The sequence below is a fragment of the Podarcis tiliguerta genome, assembly GCF_965153285.1.
Source record: "Podarcis tiliguerta genome assembly, chromosome: 8".
In the NCBI taxonomy this organism is placed as follows: Eukaryota; Metazoa; Chordata; class Lepidosauria; order Squamata; family Lacertidae; genus Podarcis; species Podarcis tiliguerta.
In genome coordinates, this window is record NC_139541.1 from 72,594,108 (window position 1) to 72,616,768 (window position 22,661).

The 22,661-nt window shown below is 44.7% G+C and overlaps 3 protein-coding genes and 1 pseudogene across 4 annotated transcripts in view; 1 reads left to right on the top strand and 3 right to left on the bottom strand.

The window, feature by feature from the left end:
* LOC310684499 (interferon-inducible GTPase 5-like) overlaps window positions 1-6,873 on the bottom strand; it is a 38,331-nt gene extending 31,458 nt beyond the window's left edge. Inside the window, exon 1 of the mRNA XM_083455742.1 lies at window positions 6,749-6,873. The gene's annotated coding sequence lies outside the window, so the exon portion shown is untranslated. The remainder of the gene's footprint in view (window positions 1-6,748) is intronic.
* The window catches only part of LOC310684385 (interferon-inducible GTPase 5-like), a 56,800-nt pseudogene that overhangs the window by 9,760 nt on the left and 24,379 nt on the right, over window positions 1-22,661 (top strand). The gene's annotated exons all lie outside the window — the stretch shown is intronic.
* Window positions 2,256-6,888, bottom strand: LOC310684497 (interferon-inducible GTPase 5-like). The gene is made up of 2 exons (XM_083455736.1): window positions 6,757-6,888; window positions 2,256-3,597 (listed from the first exon to the last, which is right to left on the bottom strand). Exon 2 carries the CDS (start codon window positions 3,579-3,581, stop codon window positions 2,424-2,426), a length of 1,158 nt encoding a protein of 385 aa, XP_083311862.1. The 5' UTR covers window positions 3,582-3,597; window positions 6,757-6,888; the 3' UTR covers window positions 2,256-2,423.
* Window positions 13,128-17,493, bottom strand: LOC310684474 (interferon-inducible GTPase 5-like). The gene is made up of 2 exons (XM_083455682.1): window positions 17,441-17,493; window positions 13,128-15,383 (listed from the first exon to the last, which is right to left on the bottom strand). Exon 2 carries the CDS (start codon window positions 15,353-15,355, stop codon window positions 14,129-14,131), a length of 1,227 nt encoding a protein of 408 aa, XP_083311808.1. The 5' UTR covers window positions 15,356-15,383; window positions 17,441-17,493; the 3' UTR covers window positions 13,128-14,128.

Here is a 22,661-nt window from a genome sequence, read left to right on the forward strand (position 1 = left end):
TTGTATTGTTCTTGTGGCACTTAAAAAGGAGAAAAGTTGAACAGTAACTTTGATACTGGATTTTGATTTGGAATAACAAGGATAGATACAAATAGAAACTGTCTCCTATAGAGGGAGCTTCTGAAACTGTTGCAACTGTGAAGTGGAACTTTCCATTAAGAACCAAGGGCTGTGAAATAAGTGACCTTGGAAAGTCTCTGGATAAGAATGGAAAAACAAGAAGCTCTAGTGAATGCATTTGAAAAAATAAACGCTCTGTTGGAACAATTACATGAGAAAACGGACTTGACGTTAAAGAAAATGGACACTTTGGGACAAAGTGTATCTGATTTGGAACAAAAAGTGAACATTTTTACAGGAACCACTTGGGATGTGACTCAGGAACCAATTTTGAAATGGCAAGTTCTGGAGAAGAAGATGGAACAAACTGTTTCTGCACCTCAAGAAATTCAAGTGGAGGCCCTGGCCCCACAGAAACAAATTGATGGACATAAGTTGAATTCTGAGGTGATGGAGTTTGAGAGTCAAAATCGGAGAGACGGTGCCCCGCTTGGACTGAAGAAGGGAAGATGGGTAGATTTTCCGATGGAGGGAGGCACTGAGGGAGAGACTGGAAAAGTGGAGCTCTTTCGTCTTAAAGGGCCTGTGGAGTATGCATTGGAACATCTTTTGGATTACAACTTTGAATATGGAGTATGGGCAAATTTGCTGAGAGGAGATCAAGGAGCTGCTAAGAAGGAAGCCCTTTGGGACTTAATTTTTGGCACTAAAAGAAACTTGCAGATAGGACAGGGAGAAGAGTTAAGAGCCTCGGATAGAAGAGCACCAGGTTGATGAACTATATGGAACTGATAGAAAAGACTGACAAAATCCGAGACCAGGGAGAAGAGACGGTGGAAGAAGATTGGAAATTTTAAAAATATTATTTAGAGTAATATAGCATAATTAAGGAATGTTGGGAGATGGTGGAATGAACTTATATGACTTTAGTAGAAATATGATAAGGATTTAAGATTTTAGGATTTATTTAAGGTTTTCTAGATTGAAGTATAGATAAATTTTAAGATTTTGATGGGAAGATAAGGTTAAAATAGATTAAGATAATTAAACGATAGTAAGCAGTGAAAGATGGAAAGGATTTGCTGACTTAATTATTAACTGGAATACAAAAAAGGGAGTGGGAGGAGGTTGAGGAAATAAGTCATTGAAGGATAGAGATGTGAAAAATGGATGTGTTTTTAAATGTTTTTGTTTTTTCTCTAGTTGTGTGGAGGTATTGTCTTCTTTTTTGCTTTTATTTTTGATGTATTTCTTTTTTCTCTCTCTCTTTTTTATATATGTACTGTGTTTTTTCTTTTTTTCTTTTTTCCCCTGTAATTATAAAACTTTTAATAAATATCATTAAAAAAAAAAAGGAAGACAATCTTACTCAGCTACAAGTGATCGCCAAAGAAGGAGGGGAGGTCTAGATAATTCACAATATTTCTCATTTCTGTGACTGTCATGGAAAACTGAAAGCTGATTAGTTAGGGTGGCCATATTTCAAAAGGAGAAAAGTGTATGGTTTTTTCTCCCCCAGATTTTCCTGGACATTGTAAAATAATTAGAGGGACCATGTGAAAGCAGTGTTGATTATAACACAAACGTCCTGGCAGTAGCAAGGAGATTAATTTAACCAATTAGTTTATTTCATGAAAACTTATACACCGCTTGATTCTAATAAAACCTCGCAAAGAGATAAACCAATAAAACCAGGAAACAATTACAGTTGCGCTTTAAAATATGCAAAATACTAGAACAGATTAAAATTACCTCAACTTTCTATTTCACAAATGTGGAGGCTCCTGTCTAGCTGAAAGCCCTCCTTCAGTTTGAGTGTGTCTGAGGGAAAGAACATTCTGAAATAGATGTTGCATGGGACTTGTGATACAGAGCTAACTCCTGTTCAAATGCAGCATATATAGAAAGAGAGAGGGAGAGAGAGAGAATGCTGCAGCCTGCATAAATTATAACTTGAGACCATCCTTGCAAGCAGGTTCACATAGGTCACTAGTTTTTTCTAGTCTGACATCATATACAGAGCAATTCATTAGTGGACTGAAAGAAGTATGAATAGGAAAACGTCCATTTGTCCCCAAGTCTGCTTTTGGCATTGGTCTTAATTCTTATACATTGGATAGAGATACTAATTTTAAAAAGTAACTGAAAGGGTATTATGCTGGCATTCAGATTATTTCACTTAGGGTTTTTTTAAAAAAACGAGAAGCCTAAGATTTATGGAATTTTAAAAATAAAAAACCTGATCATCTGATTATTATTATTTTAATGTCTTTTGGTGGTGGTGGTTTTAAAAATGGAAACATGTATAATTCGCCAGATACTATACATCAAGCATTTAGTCATCATAGTGCATCTGTTTGCTGCTAAATGGACTTTTTCCCCTCTGCCTCAAGAGCTTTGGACAAAACCCTCTGGGTGTCATCAGCAGCACCCGATATGCATTTCTGCAGCATGAAGTAGGTGCGAGGAAGCGAAATCCCTCCGGACAGAAGGCAGCCAAAGATGGGGAAATGCTCCCAGCGGTGATATTCATAAGCCATCACTGAGAGTCCCACCAAGTCGGGCAGCACCCATAAAATGGCAGAGAACATTCCCAGGGAATGCATTGCTGCTTTAAGGGCTGTGCTTGTCTTTCCAACCCGCTGGGCCAGAGCTGCAAGGGATGGATTGTCCAGGCCAAAGTCTAGGAAGCACCAGGAGCGGAACTTACTAAACAGAAATATGGAGAGAAGGAAGGGAACTGGGCTTCCAAGAGCGACCAGCAAAACAAGCCCTTTGGTCCAAATCTTCTCCTTCACAGTGGTTTTCTTTTTCTCTAAGATAGGCAGGCAGATGCTAGGGAAGCGGAGCAGAAAGGCTTGCCTCTTCAGCCTCAAGAGATCGTTCTTCAGCGTTTCCTGCAGGAGGGGGAAATCAAAGCAGTCAGCTTCCCAGTTGGAGACGATGAAGACTTGTGGGTCCCTCACTCCTTCTCTTACCAAGCACTCTTTGCAGTCCTCCTGGATGTGCAAGAGGACCTTCTTCTCACTGTAGTCAGATGGTTGTTGCCTCTTGGCGGCCGACAGGTCCAGGTCTGCTTTGGTGCGCACAAAGTAGAAGCTCTTGCCCATATCTTGGATCTCATGGACCAGGTCAGAATGGGTGGAGCGGAAGCGCTGGGAGCCAACGATGATGAAGAAATCAAAGTGATTCAAATCAACCTTCTTCTCAAATTTGTCCTCCCCAAAAGTTGCCATTCCCCTTCCTGGGTGGTCCCAAAGGATCACTTGCGGAAGTGTCGGGTGTGGGTAATCCTTGACTTGCACCGTCGTCATCTGTATGCCAGTCGCAGCGGCACGTGGGTCATCGGCCCGAAGACCCAGCATGGCATTGATGAAGGAGGACTTCCCGGAGCCGGGCTCTCCTACTACTGCAATGTGGAGCAGAGTGCTGTTGAAAAAGGGCAGTGGTTTTGCCAGGACGTGCGACACAGCGCCTGCCAATTGGCCCTGAGAAATGGCTACCTCAAAGTCTTCCACCATTGTGTATCTCGGTGCGCTGAAGAGAAAAGAAGCAGGAAAATGTTAAGCGACCGGCCTAACTAGAAGCATTTATTAGTGGCATGCCCTCTGTAAAATTTCCAGCGTCGCCAATATTATTATCATTTGCCAAGCAACAAAGCTTTACAGGTAGAAGGTATGAATCCCATCACATCCCATAATTCAGAAGTGAGCGCAAGGATAAAGTGCCCAAAGGTCATGGGACGCCAGGAGCTGGAGTTGGCGAACAATAAAACACCCATTGTCAGTTAAGTTAACTCTTTACTCAAAGAAAACCAAACAGCGCGGGCCAAGTCAACACAGCAACTCTTCCCATGATCTCTTGCCCCAATGAAGCTGTTGTGAGGACATCCCCCACTCTCTAAGGCTCCTTCTTCCCCAGCAACCTGAATTTCTTTTGTATTGTCTCTCATTGCTCTGCCCTCTTCATTCCTCTTCATGTTCTGGCAGACCGGGGGGGAGATTCCCTGTGTCTACTCTGCCTCTTGACCCCCCCTCCAGTTCTGCCTCTGATTCTGGACCGCTCTCTGCCACAGACTCTTCCTGCTCACTAAACCCTGTTGCCTCTTCAGCTTCTGACATCTCCTCCTCCTCCCAGTCTGCTCTCTCTCCTCCCTCTGACCACTCATCTTCCACCCAGCACCAGTCCCCTGGCTCTGAGACTTTTTCCCCTGGGGGTTTCCTTGGGGGTTCCCCAACTGGTGCCTTCCACCACTCCTCTGCATCCAGCCAGCCCATGACACAGGAGCAGAGCCCAAGAGCCCTGAATACAGCGAGGGACATGAGGAAGGGGACTCTCAGCATTTTAAGAAAGTGCACTTCCTGATTTTTGATATATATATTTTTTAGGTTTGGGAGGGAGGCTGTACATTGATGATTAAACCTTAAGTATTTTTAGAAAGATGCAACAAAGAGTTATCAGTCTGAAGGTGCAGAAGAGGGGGGTCTGGTCAAAAGGAAGAAGGGGTTGGAGCAGTTTTATTTAAGTATTTTTTAAGAGTGCACCCTTCCTTTAGACACTGTATGTAAATTCTGCCCCTGCTTGTCATTGAAGTCAGAGGTTTTCAACCTTTTTGTGTTCACAGCTCCTTTGACCAAGTACCTTCTTTCTGCGGCACCCCTGTGGGGCTCAGGAGCCCAGCTATGTCACCCCTTGCCTGCAGAGCTGGCAGCCTCTCACCCTTTTTTGAAAACACCCTCCCTTGTGGAGTCTTCCCTCCTCTCCCTTTTTCAAACAGCCCCCCCCCCTTGTGAAGTCTTTCCTCAGCCTCCTCTCCCCTCTCCTTGGGAGTCCTCTGGCAGCCACTGCTGCTTCCTGTCCTCTCTGAGCTGTCACCCCACTGCCTTCAAGAGAGGTGCCTCCTCACACTGCCCCACAGGGATCTGGGACTTGTCTGTCCATTCTCAGCAGCAAGGGCTGGTGGTCTGGCTGGGCTCCCTCGCCCCCTTGCCTGCTTACTCTGAGGCCCCGTTTCAGCTCCTGGAAACCAGCACCCCCTGGCCAGCCCCAGAGGCACCATTCGCCTGGGGATCTTGTAGCCTGGGCTGCTGCAACAAATAGCTGTGCAAGCCTTTGGGGGAGGGAGGGAAAGAAGAGGGATGGAGGTCAGTGTTGCCCATGGCACCCCTGACCAGCATTCAAGGCACCCCAGGATGCCACGGCACAGTGGTTGAAAACCATTGATTTAAGTATTTAATAAACTCATACGCCTAATGTGTCTGAATTCCCCCACCCACTTCCCTCCCTCCCCCAATGTGCACATTACCAGCTTTCCAAAAGAATGGTCTCTGTTCTGAGATTCGGGAAAGTCTCCCCCCTCCTTCTCCCCAACCTGTGGAAGGACCCGACACAAATTCCTCACCTCTTTACCCCTCAGCAAACCTTTATTCCCCCCCTTCTCTCTTCCCTCCTCCGAAGAAGTCACTTGGAGGGCTGCTGATATTTTGTGTTGGTGTTGCTGAGAGAGGAAAGGGGGGGAGAGTTGCATGAGGAAAGTGAGGGGGCAAGAAACCCTCTAAACAAACGGGGGGGGGGGTGGCGAAGTGCAGAGCAGGGTCCGGCTTGTAAAGATGGCCCAAAACTGGTCGTTTCTCACCCCCGCTCCCTACCATCTTCCCTTAAGGGAGGGAGAGAGTGGGATGGGAGTTATTTTCCTTCTGATCCTGGTGAGGGAGGAGTCAGGAAATGAGCGGGAGGGGCTAATGAACAAGGTCTCCCTCTCTCTCTTTCTCTCTCTCCCCCTCCCTCCCTGCTCCAGGTGTGTGTTGGGTAGGCAGGTGAGGAGCAGCCTGGAAGGGAGGGCTGTGTGCACCAGTGGAGAGATCTGGGATTGCCAGGTTGGGGGGGGGGGCAAGGGAGGTGGGTTGTGAGCTATCTCTCTCTCTCTCTGTGTGTGTGTGTGTGTGTGTGTGTGAGAGAGAGAGAGAGAGAGAGAGAGAGAGAGAGAGAGAGAGCTCTGAGACCAGAAAATTATCCTTGTGGAACAAATCAGTATGATATGGTTTGTATGTCTGTGTATTGTTTTACAATTGAATTACATTTAAAAAAAACTGTCAAGTCAAATCAAAATGTCATTTTCTTTCCTGAAACCTTTTATCAAGAAATAATAAATTTAATACTGGATTTTCTGTGAAATAATTCATTACAAGGGGAAGTGCGTGAGGAACTGAATGGGAGGAAGGGGGGTTGGAGGAGAGAGGGAAAGGAGAGCTAATTTGTCCGTGCCTAGGGGGCGCAATCTGGACGGTTCTGCCAGGGGCGCCAGATCACCCAGCTAGGGCTCTGCCTGCTTCCAAAGAGCTCCCCCCCACTCTGCCAAACCCCAAAAAGGGAAAGAGGCGGGAGGCAAGAGGAGCAGGAGGGCAGCCCCGTAGCAGCTGCAGAGGGGGATGTCGAATGAACACGCGTCACCGCTCGAAAGGGAGACCCGCGTTGATTTCAGAGCAGTTACTTACAACTCTGCTTGGTGCCTGGTGATGGCATGTTATTTATTCCCTTTGCAGCGGGGAAGAAGGGCAGCCTTCTCCGACATCATTATTCATATGAGTAAAAATAAACGATTCTGCCGCCCCCGCCTAGCAATGAGCTCAGAGTCTCCTTTAATGCAGACACACTCAGAAAAAAACAAGAGCCCAGGAGAAATGCTCACCTCCTTACCTGATGCCAGTCCGGTTTTTTTGCAGTAAAGCTCAGTTCCCTCTTCGGAGACTTTGCTTGCTGGTCTCTTAGGCTTTTCTCCGTACAACTCTCTTTCTCTCTCTCGCTTTTATTCCCTCTCCCGCCCGGTCGTCTCACTAAAAAAAGCAAAGAAGAAAGCGAAAGTACGAGCGAGGACGAGATTGCAACGCATAGCGAGAGTCGAAGTCCCCGCTAGAGGGAGCTCCAAGCAGCCTGATTGACAGCGGTGCTGCTGCCTTTAAATGGGAAGGTCCCAAAGGCTCACTCGTGAAACTTGAAGCATCCGAGATGGTTAATCCTTTACCTCTGCGGTAGTTGCCTCTGTGCCCGTCTCAGCAGCTCCCGCGTTTTCTCCACTTAAGCCCCACATGGCCCTGATTTCAGGGAGTTGATCTAGATGACCCTTGGGTTTCCTTCTAGATCTGCAATTCTACGATCCTATAACTTTCCCGAGCCTGACGCTCCTACTACTGCAGAGTACATTGGAGTCTTTGCAAAGGACGGTAGAAATTTCAGGAGCGGCGGGAAATGTTTTGGCACCTGCAAAGAAGCAGAACAGGTCCTATCGCTTGTCTCAGCTGCTTTGAGGTTTTATGGCAATTAAGCAGGATATAAATGCTGCGAAATAAACAGTGTTGTTCCACCACACTTTCTTCACAGCGTGGATGCTTGCGGCTCATGATCTCGTTGATGTAAAAGTAGCAACATTTGTACCATGATGTATTTATTGCTTTAAAAACCCATTACAACAAAACTGGTATCTAACATCGATGGTAACAAAGCTTTGTGTACTCTCTGGCCCCTATTAACCAGTGCAAATGAGGACAATCATGCAGGCAGGATAAAATCTGCCACTCACTCCTGATATTTGGGTAGATCTTCTGTAATTCAGAGCAGGGCTTTGAGTGTGACTTCCCCTGTTCTGTAGAATAGCATTCCTGCAGAGATACAACAGGAACCCGCTACCCATAATTTCTGGAAACAACCGAAGATGTTTTCATCCTGACAAGTTTTCCCAGGTGGATGAATAGGTTGCTGCCCTGAGTGTCTATTTAGCATTGTTTGGGAACATTAACTTTTTTTTCTGGGTTGTTTTTAACTGCTTTTCAGCTGTGTTCATTGCATTTTGTACACTGCCTTTTGGGGAAGATAATAATAATAATAATACTTATAATCATAATAAATAGAAGTCCTGATGAATTTTCATGAGATCTTTTTTTAAAAAGGAGATAGCCTGCTGATATGGAGATGGGAAGAGCTGAACTTAGATATTGGAAAAATGAGAAACTGAGAGAAACTGAAAATAATAAATTTGCCCACTTCCCGCAGGAGATCTCTCCCTATGCTGAAAGAAATTATTGCTGACATTCACCCTTCTACACAAATATTAAAGGGGCAGGAGTCCCTGTCCTCTTTTTCATCTCATCGCCCTCACATCTCCTCTAAAATCTGCTCTGGAAGGTTGCTCCCAGCTGGGAAGGTGTGCAAGTCATTCCCTTGGTTGAGGAGAAAACATGATGCACACACTGATGTTAAAGCTGGAAGCTCTTCATATGCTTCAGAAGAAGGATATTGACAAGCTGGAACTTGTACAGAGGAGGGCGACAAATCAAACCTCTGGAAACCAAGCCTTAAGAGGAACTGTTGAAGGAGCTGGGTAAGTTTAGCCTGGAAAAGAGGAGATTGAGAGGAGATACGATAGCCATCTTCAAATATCTCACACAGAAGAGGGAATAAGCTTGTTTTCTTCTGCTCCGGAGGGTAGGGTCTCAAATGGCTTCAAATTACAAAATTGCATATGAGGAAGAAATTGTTTGTTTGTTTGTTGGAAAAGTTCTAAGATTCTGCAAGCTGCAGAGCAGCTATTGAGCCCGCATGACAAGCTGGCTTTGCAAACCAGGCAGGCAGGAAGGACACCAAACTCTCCTCAGAGTGTTCCTAGACTGACAGCAAAGCCTGTGTCTTATCTGACACCCTCAGCCTTAGGGGACATAATACAGGGGGGCACCAGGCACGCGTTCCTTCAAGGGTTTCTACAGCCTCACGCAGAGAGACTCGCCTTCCCTTCCCCCAGCTGGTCCTGCAGCTTCCTGCAGCCTTGGGAGCTGGACCTCTTCACAACCCCAGCCCTCCGACTCTGTTGCTGATTATTTATTTATCCTGCTTAATCTTAGGAAGGGGAAGGGAGCTGCAGATTTTTGTTATCTTGGAGCAGAAATTACATCCTGTTTCCAAGTTTTCCTCTCCCCCACGCTTGACTAGTACACAGCTCTGCTCAAACAGGTGATTTCTGAGAAAACGAAACCTAAATGAGGTCGCCCTAGTAAATAATTTCTTGGACTGTGCTGGGTCATGACAGAGAGCAAAAGGAAGCAGAAATTTCTCCAGCCTGAAAGCAGAGGAGGAGAATGCAAAGGAAGTTTTCCCCAACAGTCAAAAGAACGAATTTGTTTGGAGTCTTTGTATCATGTCATCCCATTTCTCCTGAGTTTTGATGCAGTGTGATCCCCACATGACTGGCTCCAAAGGGCCAAAAAACTGAAGCATATGGGGTGGTGTGGGGTAAAAGCAGGAGCCCTATGCCTAGGATACCCCACTTATGGCTTTCCCAAAAGAATTCTAGGTAGGTAGTTAAAGGTGCTGAGAGTTGTTCGGAGGCCCCTATTCCCTTCACAGAAGTACAATTCTCAAAAGCGATTTAGCAGCCTCTTTAATCAGATGTGCCTGGGCACCATTTTGGCATGCAGAGCTGAGCTGCGATGGGTGAAAGAGGGAGAGGAGCTGGGGAGCATGAGAATGACTTGCACACAGTTATAGAAGCCAGCTCCCAGGGGCCGAGATATTGAAATATTGGAGGGGGGGCTGCTCCACATCCTGTGATCTAAGAGGTGAGGCAGGGCTCACCTGCCTCCCCCCATATTTTAAGTCTGCACCCCAGCACACAGTCCTGTTACCTCTGGTGCTTAGCTCCCTCTCCTTCTCCAACCCGGCAGCAGCCGTGTTCCTGCTACTTTCTCACAAGGGCAAGGGCAATCCCCATCAACTTTTTTGGGAGGGTGCGCCCCTCAAATATGATATTTGGAGGAGAAACACATGTAGACTCCTAACTCTGTGGTTAAAGTGGTTGTCAGAGGCTGTCACAGGGGGAGGGGCCTGCTCTGAAGCATGCTGGGCAAGTGTAAACCCCATGAGACCCCCCCAGTGTGCCCCCCCAGCATTTTCTCCCTAGGGGAGGGGGGATACAAGCAGCTCCTCCTATTCAGCAAGAGGCCGCTGCACTGGCATTAGCTCTCTTCCACTGTTTTGCATTGCTTGCTTTTATGAATGTAATTGAGCATCAAACTCTGCCCTCAGCATGGCAACCCCAGATTTCCAGAGCTTGTTTCCCTGTGCTCATTACTGAGGTAGACACCATGTTTCCTTCCCTCTTGTCTGGCTGTATACTTGAGCTGCACTCTTTCACTGCTCCAGGAGATTCACGTTTGAGAGACTCCCTTGCATGGCAACCAACTCCTAGGGGCTGTTTCATGTATGTTGGAAGATGCCCAGGCTGGTTGGCGCAACCCAGATGGGCAGGGTACAAATAATATTTTTTTTGTCATTGTTGTTGTTGCTCTGAGTCATTTTGGATGGTGTTTGGCGTTGTTGTTGTTGTTAATTGAATTAATATACTGCCCTATACTTGGGGGTCTCAGGGCGTTTCACAGAATAAAATCAAGATAGAAAACCAGAAGATACCAAATAAAAACAAACAAACAGAACAATACCCCCACCCCCAAAAAAACACATTTTAACAGGGCATAGGATGTATAAATCGGATCTGCCAAAGGCCTGGTTGGAAAGAAATGATTTTGCCAAGTGCCTATAGGTGTATAATGATGGCGCCAGGCAAACTTCCCTGGGAAGAGCATTCCACAGACGGGCAGCCACTGCAGAAAAGGCCTGTTCTTGTGTTGCCACACTCTAAATCTCTTGAGGAGGAGGCACACGAAGGAGGGTCTCAGAAGATGATCTCTTGGTCCAGATAGGTTCATATGTTGTTGTGATTACAAATATATAAATTGTTTTTAAAGCTGGAATAGTGAGTGAGATGGGTTGGCTGGCCTGATCTGGTGTGATCTGGGATTGCTCCAACATAATCTGACCCAATCCTATGTTGATACAAATTGGCCCAGTCCAATTCATTAATTGGATTAGGCTGAATTTGATGCACAGCCCAAGTGAAACGCTTTCTTAAATAAACTGAAAATTTTCTAGCAATACTTAGCACTAGAGCCTCTGCTGCCATATTGTCCCAAGACTCTTTCTCAGATGCCATAATTCTGCTCATGAAGTTCCATTTTCAGCGCCACAGAAGCTTCAACATGGAACATAAGTCCCTTGCACTTCGCTCTTAGCTGTTCAGAAAGTCAAAGCAGTGTTGTAAATCAGATGGTGTTGGGCAGAGTCTGAGAAGCTTGTGCTCAGACCCACCCATGAAAATATCAAATAAGTATGGAGGAAAGTAAACCCACTTAACTTCCTCCACAAAGATCCCCTGGATTTAGGTAGGCTCAACCCAATTTGTAGGGTCTCCTATACCTGCAAATTTCACCCACTTTGGCCAAAATGGGATTATTTGATTCCTCATTAAAATGAATGGGGACACAGAGCTTTATTTGGTTAGAGTTGTGTGGAACCCAAAACACAGATATAAGCAGAGAGAGTACAGAGTAATTAATGCACAGATACTTGGTCACACCTAGTGAGTTGGAATGTGTTCTTCAGGAGTGCGTGCAGGAGCCTGGCCCTGTGACTGGTAGGGCTTTGCAGAATTGGGGCCTTCCTGAGTTTGGCCTGGAAGGGCAAGGCGATGCCGCACAGGGGAGGCTTGAGAGAAGACTCGTAGCACTTGGTGGCAGGGGACAGGAGGGGTATATATGACCAGGAGTACCCTCTGGCTCTTTGCCACAGCAACACACTACCCACCTAGCTGTGCTTCGGTTTCCTGACTCCTGGTTTCCTGACCCCCGGACTCTTGGCTTCCCTGCTCCTGGTTTCCTGATTTGTGGACTCTTGGCTTCCTGACCCCTGGACTGCTGATTCCTGCTTCCCATCCTCTACTCCTGCCCCAACGTACCGAGCCAGGACTCCGACTGCCTGTAACCCGGACCGTGACAGTGTTTCGCTATTTTTCAATAAAAAATATATTACTTTGTCTGTTTATTTGTGTTGGCAGCCAGTGGGGAACATTTCAACCTCCAAGGCTTTAAGGCTCTAAGGCTTTACAGAAAAGTTGCATTCTGAGGAGGGCTAAACTCATTCCACAAATAAGAGCTGGTGTTGTTGACTCCCAGCTTGATGCATAGCCAATGCATAGCCTTCTCTTAGTGTAGCTGCTAGTAGCTGTCAGTGTAGCCACCTCCAACACCTGGAAAAACTTGGATTTTTATCTCAGCAGCTGGTAAAATCACGTATGGACTATAACAATCTCAAAAACAATTGGCTAGTGCTTGGAATGAACAAGTTCAATGTGCACTGAATTACTTGTAAAAACATCTGAACTACACGTGGAAGTAGTTTCCATAATTGCTGGGCAAACTGAACATGAATTAAGTGGATGTTGGGGCAAAACAAAGAATGATTTCTGGCTCATCTTCAAGTTCATTGGCACTTTCTATATGCTTTAGAGTATTTCTACAAAACAAATTTGCCAAGGATAATTTGGATGAGCTTGAAGTGAACTGAACATAAAGAGAACTGGCTTGTTTCATAAAGGGATGAACATGAATGGGAATTAGTTCTTTTAGGGACATGTTGAACTTGAACTAGTTCTAAGCTCTGATATGGACAGAGACCTGATTTGAAGTCTTGTTTGTTCTGATGTTGTTGTCTCTGGTTTCTTTGTTTTCTCAAAAACCAAGAAACAAAAAAGGAAAATAAAAAGCACATATCCCTGAAAAACAAAACAAAAACAAAGGAAGAATAAGAAGCACCGATCTGGAGTTATTTGTGGCAGAAGGACACCCAAAACTCCCTCTACTCCAACTATGTTGAAGATGAACCAGTCTTTCTCAGTTTCATAGCATCCTAAAATACAAGGAAATTTGTGGGTATGTGTATGCTTATTTCCAGAGAAAAAACCCTCCCCAAAGGCTCAGGCTTCCCCTACCCACCCACCCAGCTGGTGAAGAAAAGATTAATCATTACAGCAAGGAGGCTGAGAGAAAACAGGCTTGTGGTTCAGGTTAGGACACCTAAATCTGGACTGTTGCCTATAGCTTTCCATTAACTGGATTAAATGATTTTTTAAAACAAAAATTAGAACAGTTAGGGAAATAATTGCAGTAGGGAGGATTCAGAAAAAAACATTTCTTAAAATTTTAATATTTATTATTTCATTGAGATTAAGTAAATAAGGCAAAAGGAAATAATAGAAATCAAAGGAGGCAGAGAATACATTAAAACATTTTTAAAAGCAGCAATAACAAAATAACCATAAAATATACTAAAGGCTACAAAACTATATAGTATATTTTTGCATTGAAAAGCGTGTCTCGCAGGATCCCACCCAAGACGATATCTGTGTTAGATCTTGTTTAATTTCAACTGCTTCAGATTTTGATATCTCCTCATCAAGATCGGTAACGTTTTGATCCAGGGCTGTAATTTTAAGATTCACCTTTGTTAAATTATCCTTCAGACATTAATTCTGCATCACAATTTACTTAAGCCTATCAGCAACAGAACTCTCTGAAGCCATTTCTCATCTATTCTTTTCTCCATTCTTTATGTTTTGCTGCTGCAAATTTGCTCCATGTCGGAGGGGGAGACATCCATCGCTTTAACACTGACAGGTAGGAGATAAGAAACCTCTAAACTGGATTAAAATTGTCCAGGCAGGCTACTGATTAAGCGTTGTTACAATAGGGCTGCCATATGTCTGGGATTCGTCCGTTGGAAGTAGTGTCCAAGCAGAATTTTTGAAAATTGGTAAAAATGTCTGTGAAATGTCAGAAGTGTTGATTTTTGGGGGTGAATCTCCTTAAAAATAGCTCAAGAACTTCTTTTGTTTTGGGGAGATTTTGCCAAAAAAAGTTCATCAACTTTGCCCTCCCCATCTCTATAACTTTGCCCCCCCCCCCAATAAGCGAAAAGCTGAACAACTTTTGTCCCTAGATTTTCACTTTTTGAAATATGGCAGTGCTACAAGTGCTGAGCTGAAGAGTAATAAAGGGAGCATGCTAGGATGCCATGTTGCAAGACCAGAAGTAGAGCTTGTGAAGAAAGCAATTGGTTGATGCTGTGGTAGAAAGATGAGATTATGTATGTTGTACCTGGATGTCTCTTCCCAGGTAGATGTATTGGCTGTTTACTTGGGTTTCTTAGGCTCAGCAGCCTTTGCCAGAACTTTCTCTGCATCTTTCACAGCGTTTTCCAGGAAATTCTTCAGCAAGTAGAATGTGGTAGCAAAAGAACTGCCCCCACCATAGAGAGACCCCAACACAGGTATGAAATCCAGAACCAGCTCTACCACTGTGATTGCTCCCCACATTGCTGACCTCTTCAAGATATCCATGACAAATTCTGTTGTGATCATACTGGTGCTTGGGGTATGTTCAATAGCAGATTTCAACTCCTCAACAGGTTTCCCCACACGATTTGCTAGTATATTGAGGGAATCTTCATCCAAGCCAAAAACTTTGCAGATATCCCTCATTGTCACAGCCACAATTGCAATGTCACAACCAAGGGAGAGGAATGGGAGAGGAATCAACCCAACAGAACAACTCAGCATGGCATTTTTCCATATCAGGCTCTCCATAGCAGCCTTTTTCTTTGTAATGCTATCTTTTGTTAAAATTGGAAGAGACATAATTAAAACATCTCTCTTGATTTCATCCTGTTCCTTTTCAAAGGTCTCTTGAAGCCGGAGGAAATCATACCTGCCGAAATCCCAATTGGATATTAGAAAGACCCTTGGAGAAGACTCACCTAATGCCTTCAATTTATCATAGCAATCTTTCCGTATAATGTCAAGAGTCTTCTTCTCAGACTGCATCATCTCATGGGTGTCCCACACACTGATGCATTTTGACCGCCTGTAGTTTTCTATATCGATATCCACTTTGCTGCGCACATAGTAGAATTTCTTCTTATTTTTACGGATCTCAAGAGCCAAATTGGTTTCATGTATAGTGAAGCGATCTGAGGCGATGATGATGAAAAAATCATACTTGCTGAAATTGACCTTCTTTAGGTATTCCTCTGCATTAAATTCATTTTTTCCAAGTCCTGGTAGATCCCAAATTTTGACTTTGGGGAATGCGGGGTGTGTATATTCTTGTGGCACCATTGTTGTTTCTGTCAGCCCAGTCAGAGCTGCACCCTTTTCATCATCTTTCATTCCCCGCAGGGCATTGACAAAAGATGATTTCCCGGCACCAGATCTTCCTGTGATGGCAATTTCCAACGTGGCGTTATTTAATAAATTTGACTGCTCTTTAGCTTCAGCTGAAACAGCTTCAAATGTTTTTCTCTTGAAAGCAGACTTCACTTGATCAAGGTCTGTTGTTACTGTTGTTACGGCAGTATCCATGACAGTGATTCCTTGTGGCTCCGTTTATCTGAGAAGGAGAAGAAAACTCTAATAGTTAAATGATAGCCTTCAACACACTTTTATGGACATATTTACAATCCATGGTTTACGGGGGGGGGGGGTATCAATTTACATAGGACATATCTCTAAGACCAGTGGGTTGTTTGAGCAGCAGCTGGTAGTATTTCAATAAAGTGAAGAATTGTCCCTGTTGTCAATCTCTCATAAATCTCTATGTGCATGCATTCACACATAACCCTTAAAACATGTTTGTGTGGGATGTGGATATTTTTGAACTCAAATTATTCATTCCTCTAGAGATGTGTCTAAAGGAAGCATTTACACCCCACTAAAGATTCCCTTTTTTTGGCTAAAACTTTGGATAAAACACTTCATAAATAAATAAGTCAATGCACTGTGCGTATCCCTAGTATATTCTGGCCAAGTCTTGCCCTGCCACTTTTACAAAAGTCACCAGTAAAAAAAAGAATATTTTTAGAAATGTCATCAAGGGGGAGGTAAAAAAAAAGGAGTCAGAGGGTCGAAATAAGTGATGCAGAAAGAGCCCAGAAATATTCTTAAAGGTCATTAATACTGGGAAAAATATCCACATTGGGTTCTTGTCAACTAACTTTTATTCAGCAATGACTCAATGAAATTAATAACATGCCTAAGGTCCATTAATTTTAATAGATTTACTCTGAGTAAATGTTAGTTGAAGACAACCCATTATCAGCAACATTATCTTGTCCTGAAAGCTATATAATTATAACAAATAAATAAATGAAATACAACTAAAAGAAAAAAGAGCATAAAATCCGTTTTAGAATTAAAGACATCCGAGGACCTAACTGCATGATACCTAAGTGTGGGGTGTTAACAGTGGAGTTTTGTTGGTTCGTCTGTCTCTCTGTCTGTCTTAATTGATATGGGGAGGTGATTTTGCAGCAGGACTAAGGTGCATGGAGAAGGGAAGTTTCATATTTCGTACCATTCATGGAAGGATACGGAAAGCCCCGACAGGGTGACTTGGGAAAGTCGTTGAAACATAGTACTGTAGAGTTGGAAGGGACCCTGAGGATCATCTAGTCCAACCCCCTGCAATGCAGGAATATGCAGCTGGTCCATACAGGGATCAAACCTGCAACCTTGGTGTTATCAGCACCATGGTCTAACCCACTGAGCTATCCAGGCTCATCAGGCAGCACCAACCCAGAACCGAGAGAACCTTCAGCATCTTGAACCTCCAGCCCTGCCTTGAACCCTTGCCATGCAGTTTCTCTAATCAGAAGTAGCTCACAGATGCCATTTTTGCACGTCAGCAAGTGCTGGGGCGCAGCTGTGGTCCTGCTGCTTTCTTTCAGAAATAATACCCATCAAAGGGGGGGGGGGCTGTGCAGAGGGATATATTCAATTAACACGCGAAAGGGAGACCGGTCGCATTGGCTTCAGGGCAGTTACTTAAAACTCTAAAAGTAGCACTAGCTACTTGTGGCATGTTATTTATTCCCTTTGACGCGGAGAAGAAGGGCAGCCTTCTAGAACATCATTGCTGGTAATAATATTATTGTTTACAATACGATATGATCAGTGCTTTTTTCTGGGGGGATGCAGGGGTACACGTACCCCTAAACCTTTTGTTGTTACCACCTCCGATGGCGGCTTCCTTTCTTTCCCAGAAAAGAATAAGGAAGATGTTAGTGCACACAACCTCATGCCAATGTGGAAGTTACTGTGAGCTGTCAGCTGTGTAATATGAGGTAATGCATGTTCTTTGCACTTCTGTCCATTTATTGTAGTTATTTTCCCCGACTTGAACATTAAAATGGTGGTTTTGGTTCTTCAAATGAGAGTACCCCTAAACATTTTTAAAGAAAAAAACCACTGGATATACTATAGCTATCACAATAGCTATAATATAATTAATATAAAAACAATAAAAAGATAAAAAATAACAATTAAAAAAGAGAAAAGGTTAAAAAAGAATCGTTCTTCTGCCTGCACCAAGCAAAGAGCTCAGAGTCTCCTTTAACGCAAACAAGCTCAAAAAGAAACAGAAATCATGAGAAAAGATCAACTCCTTACCTGCTGGCGCACTGATATTTTGTAGCCAAGCTCAGTCGTCTTCTCGGAGGTTTCGCTTCTCCTCTTCTCTCCCTCTGCCTCCCTTTTATACCCTCGCCCTCCTGACCCTCACACTACTAAAAGCAAAAAAGAAAGCGAAGGTAACCAGCGAGGATGAGATGAGCCCGTTTGCCAGCTGGGATGCTGCCTTTTCTGGGAAGTCCCAAAGGATCACCTGTGGAAGCATCCCATGGAAGTAATCCTTCACCTCTGCTGTTGTTGCCTCTGTGCCAGTCTCAGCAGCACCTGAGCTGTCGGCACTTAAGCCGCCTGGCATTGATGGAAGAGGGCTACCGAGAACCCGGCCTTCCTACTACTGCAGTGTAGAATATTTGCAAAGGAGCTACAAATTTCCCAGTTTTTTTAACCTTCTAGTTAATCAGGTGCATTCATTTCAGCCGGTGTGCTCTGAGCATGAGTAATGTTGGATAAAATCCATAGGCTGTGGTGTAAATGGCAAGCTGGGGGAGCAGAGCAGCGCTATGAGGAGAATTCGGCTGATCAGGACACGTGGTGTCCATGGTTGCACAACCAGACCAGCATGTGCAGTACATCAGATGCGCACTGGGCACAGACTTATTAATATAAGAATGCAATGACAACAAGGTTCTGCCTCATGTCTGAAGTGTGTCAAGTTTTCTTCCAACGCTCTCTAGACTTATCCTGTTATTTGCATTAAAATAGACCGGGGGGGGGGCAGTGAAAGGATTGCATTAGCATGTGCAGAGACACACTGTTCTGCTTAGGGAGCCTTTCAACACTACCTTGTCTGCTGAGGGCCTCCTGCACATCATTTGTCACGTGACCCATTTGCATTGTAGAAAATTCTGAGAATGGAAAATCATCATGGAAAGGTCTTACCCAAATACCTTCAATGCAGAGGAAGTCCTTGAAAAGATGAGGAATGACATCAAGAAGCAGCTTGAGAAGTGCTTCAGGAACACCATCCCTCAAGTCCTTTTGATCTCATCCTGGGACCTTGGCTTCCCCCGACTGGTGGAGACCTTGGAGAAAGATCTGCCCTGCCTGAAGAGACTTGCATTCCTGCTCAGCCTTCCCAACTTTTCTCCTTGCCTGAGCCAAAAGAGCCTCTCAGAGGGGAGGTTGAAGACTTGTAGACTGCTGGTTTTGGGAGACTTCAGCATCCATGCCAAGGTGACAAGCTCTGGGGTGGCTTAGTACCTCATAGTTGCCATGGCAACCATGGGGCTGTCCCAACATGTCAACAGCCCAACCCATGTGGCAGGCCACACTCTGGACCTTGTTTTCTCAACTGGGCAAGAAGAGCGTGATCTGAAAGTGGGGCATAGCGACATCAGTCCCATGTCATGGTCAGATCACTTCCTGTTGAGATTTAGGCTTTCAGCACCTTTTCCCCTCTGCAGAGGTGGGGGACCTAAGAGGATGGTCTGCCCTCAGAGATGGCTGCCATACTACCAAAATAGAAAGGGGATAGGTGCATTGGGTTCAGCTTAGGGCGACCTCATTTAGGTTTCGTTTTCTCAGAAATCACCTGTTTGAGCAGAGCTGTGTGCTAATCAAGCTTGGGGGAGAGGAAAATTAAGCAGGGTAAATAAGTAGTTTATTGCATTTATTGCTATACATGATTGCACCATTTTATTACTTTTTTGATCATATATCAGAGTCTGAAAGACGCATAGTGATAGCAGCATTCTGCCATAGGGAATTTTATTAGCGTCAGTTGTTTCTGAACTATTATCGCAGTAAAGTGTGTCAAAAGATTTCAGATTAAAATTGCCACCACTGACACTCAGAGTGTGGGACAAGAGATTCCCACTGCAGACACTTCTCAGTTGGCTTTGCAGATGCAGGTGCTACTTGCCTGCCTGGACTGCAAGGAAACTGTGTTGGGGGATGTGTGTGGAAAGAGCTCCAGCTCCCAAGGCTGCAGGAAGCTGGAGGACCATCTGGGGGAAGGGAAGGCGAGTCTCCCTGTGTGAGGCTGCAGAAAACCTTGAAGGGAGCAGTGCCCGGTGCCCCCCTGAATGATGTCCCCCTAAGGCTGAAGGTGTCAGATAAGACACGGGCTTTGCTGTCAGTCTAGGATCACTCTGAGGAGAGTTTGGTGTCCTTCCTTCCTGCCTGGTTTGCAAAGCCAGCATGTCGTGCAGGCTCTAAACCCGCTCTGCACCCTGCAGAATCTTAGAACTTTTCTAAAAAATAAACTATTTCTTCCTCATGTTCAATCTTGTAATTTGAATCTTGTAATAACTCAGGCCCTACCCTTTGGAGAAGAAGAAAACAAGCTTATTCCTTCTTCCATGTGACAACCCTTCAGTAATTTGAAGATGGCTATCGTATCTCTTCTCAATCTCCTCTTTTCTGGGATACACATACCCAGCTCCTTCAACGGTTCCTCATAAGGCTTGGTTCCCAGAGCTTTGATCATCTTGGTCGCCCTCCTCTGAGAATGGAAAAGCATCATAAGGGATGTTATATTGGTTCACATGCTCAGACCTGTCAGGTTTCACTGTCAAGGTCCATAGGCTGGGAATGTGCATAAACTCACAGATAGACTCTGCCTTGTTGTAGCTGTGCAATGAAGATCAGCAGTAATGACAGTGTATCACCGGTTTTGATCTTGAAATGACATACATACTTCAGATGGGAGACCCCCAACAGAGACTGAAAACCCCCATGCAGTTTAAAATCACCAAGGTACTTTGAGCTTATCTCTGACAAGAGCCTAATAAACTGGTACAGGCACGTATTTCTTACTAAACGCTCTGCTGCTGATTATTTGCAACTTTTTATCCTGCATAAACTTGAAAGGGAAAGTAGCTTGGGGTTTTTATTATATTGGAGCAGAAATTACATGCTGTTTACAAGTTTTCCTCTCCCCCTCCCCTGCCCAGCACACAGCTCTGCTCAAACAGGTGCTTTCTGAGAAAACGAAAGCTAAATGGGGTCGCTATAGGTATTCCTTCTTGTAAATCATTTGTAGCTTGAAGCTGTTTGTTCAGGCCTGACCATCTGGAGCAGGAGAAAGCAAGCTTGCACCACCCTCCATATGGCAGCCCCTTAGATATCTGAAGATGGCTAACATATCTCAGAGTCCAAAAGTCCCATACTGATAGGCGAATTCTGCCACTGGGAGTTTTATTAGCGCAAACAGTTTCTGAAGTCTTATCGCAATACACTGTGTCTAAAAGTTCAGATTAAAATTGCCACTACTGGCACTGTGGGCTGGATAGGAAAAGATCCTGCTGCAGCCACTTCTCAGCTGGCTTTGCAGATCCAGCTGCTTCCTGCCTGCCCGGTCTGCAGGGGGTGGGGAAGAGCAACAGCTCCCCAGGCTGCAGGAAGCTGGAGGACAAGCTGGGGGAATGGAAGGCGAGCCTCTCTGCGTATGGCTGTAGAAACCCTGTAGTGTAGCAGCACCATGATCCCTTGCATCATCTCCTTCTCAGGTTGAGGATGGCGGAGGAGACAAAGGCTTTGCTGTCCATCTAGGAACACTCTGCCTTTCAGCTCTAAAAGGAACCCCACCTAATTAATTCTGACTGTTTCTTTCTTTGCTCACTTCCCCATATTTCAACCATTCCTGCTATGTATTCAGCAGTGAACGGTTGCTTGAAAGGACAACAATCAAATATACAGTGAGTGGAACCTTGGTTCTTGAACTTAATCTATTCCGGGTGTGTGTTCGATTCCCGAAACCATTCAAAAACCAAGGCGTTGCATCCGATTGGCTGCAGGAGCCTCCTACACTCAAGCAGAAGCCATGTTGGATGTTCAACTTCTGAAAAGCGTTCGCAAACCGGAACACTTACTTCCGGGTTTGCAGCATCCGGGAGCCGATTTGTTTTACAACTAAGCCATTCGTGAACCAAGGCACCCGTGTATATCGGAGTTTCTCTCTCCAGGAGAAACCCTCACCAGGACAGGAAGTGCAATTTATGCAGTTTGAAAGCTTCTCATCAAAGCATTGCAGCCATTTCAGGGGGTTTAGGCAGGAAAACTGAGAGGCAGATGAAGCTGTATAGGAATTTCAAGAGCATTTGTTGAAGCTATTTACTTAAGGCTTTGTAATAACTATAATGTTGCCTGCACCCCCAGTTTCAGTAAGAGATTCCTGGGGTTCCAGTGCTTACCCAGAACATGGTTTCCTTGGAATGCTCAATGGAGTTAAACACTAATGTGAGTAGTTTGAACTGGGCCTGGAACTAAACTGGCAACTGATCCAGCTGTTTTAAAAGACGAGTTAGATGCAGAAGGCATTAACTGCTGCAATATTTCTGTTCTTGTTTAGGTGTGATAAATCTCACAGAAGAGCAGCCATGGCTTGTAAGAGCAGCAAACAAGACACATTAGCTCAAATGAATCAGCCATCTGGCAAATTATAGGGGACTCAGGTGTCGGCAAATCATCCCTGGTCAATACCCTGCGAAATACGGCAGACGATGAGGGTGGTGCAGCTGCGGTCGATGTGATGAAAGGTACTATGGAACCAACGGAGTACTTGTACCCCCAATATCCAGATGTAACCCTTTGGGATCTACCAGCTGAAGCCAAACTTTATTCAATTACATATCTTCACCTCAATATGAAAGCAAACATGTTTAATGTTTCTTTTTTCTGTGCACTGTACCCTTATATAAGGATGCAGAGACCATACCTGCCCTCACCTTCCTCTTAAGAGCAGTATTGTGGGGAGAGGGATTACCATCAGAATCATGGGATGGGGAGGGAAAGTTTCAAACTCTTCTTTGCCTGCAAATCCCTCCTGGGCTGTTGAGCTGACTGGGGAAGCTCTGAGAGTGTACAAAAGGAGGCTGGACAGCAGAAGTTAACAGTTAGAAATCGAGAAATTGTAGAATTCGAGCATCCATTTCCCCCCTGAACAAAGCAAAACTCTCACACTGCCCACTCTCCTCTCCCCCTTTTACTTCAAAAATGCTTTGCTGACACTAATGCAGCAGCCCCTCTTTTCTCCCTTGGTTTGAGGGTCATCTCTCAAAGGGAGACATTCTGGGTTGGTGGCCGGGGGGAGTCGCCTGGACCACAGGGGCTAGAAATTGTTTTAAAACATAGTTAAACGTTCAAGATTAATAAAGTTAAGGACTTGCAGCCATTTTGAACTTTTTGTTATGGCATTCTTTAAAACATGAGTCTCGCTTCTTCGTTCAGTCTGAGGATAGGACAGCCTACAGACAATTTG

Excerpts from the sequence above, each read along its gene's own strand:
- LOC310684497 (XM_083455736.1), bottom strand. The coding sequence starts at position 3,581 with ATGGTGGAAGACTTTGAGGTAGCCATTTCTCAGGGCCAATTGGCAGGC.
- LOC310684474 (XM_083455682.1), bottom strand. The coding sequence starts at position 15,355 with ATGGATACTGCCGTAACAACAGTAACAACAGACCTTGATCAAGTGAAG.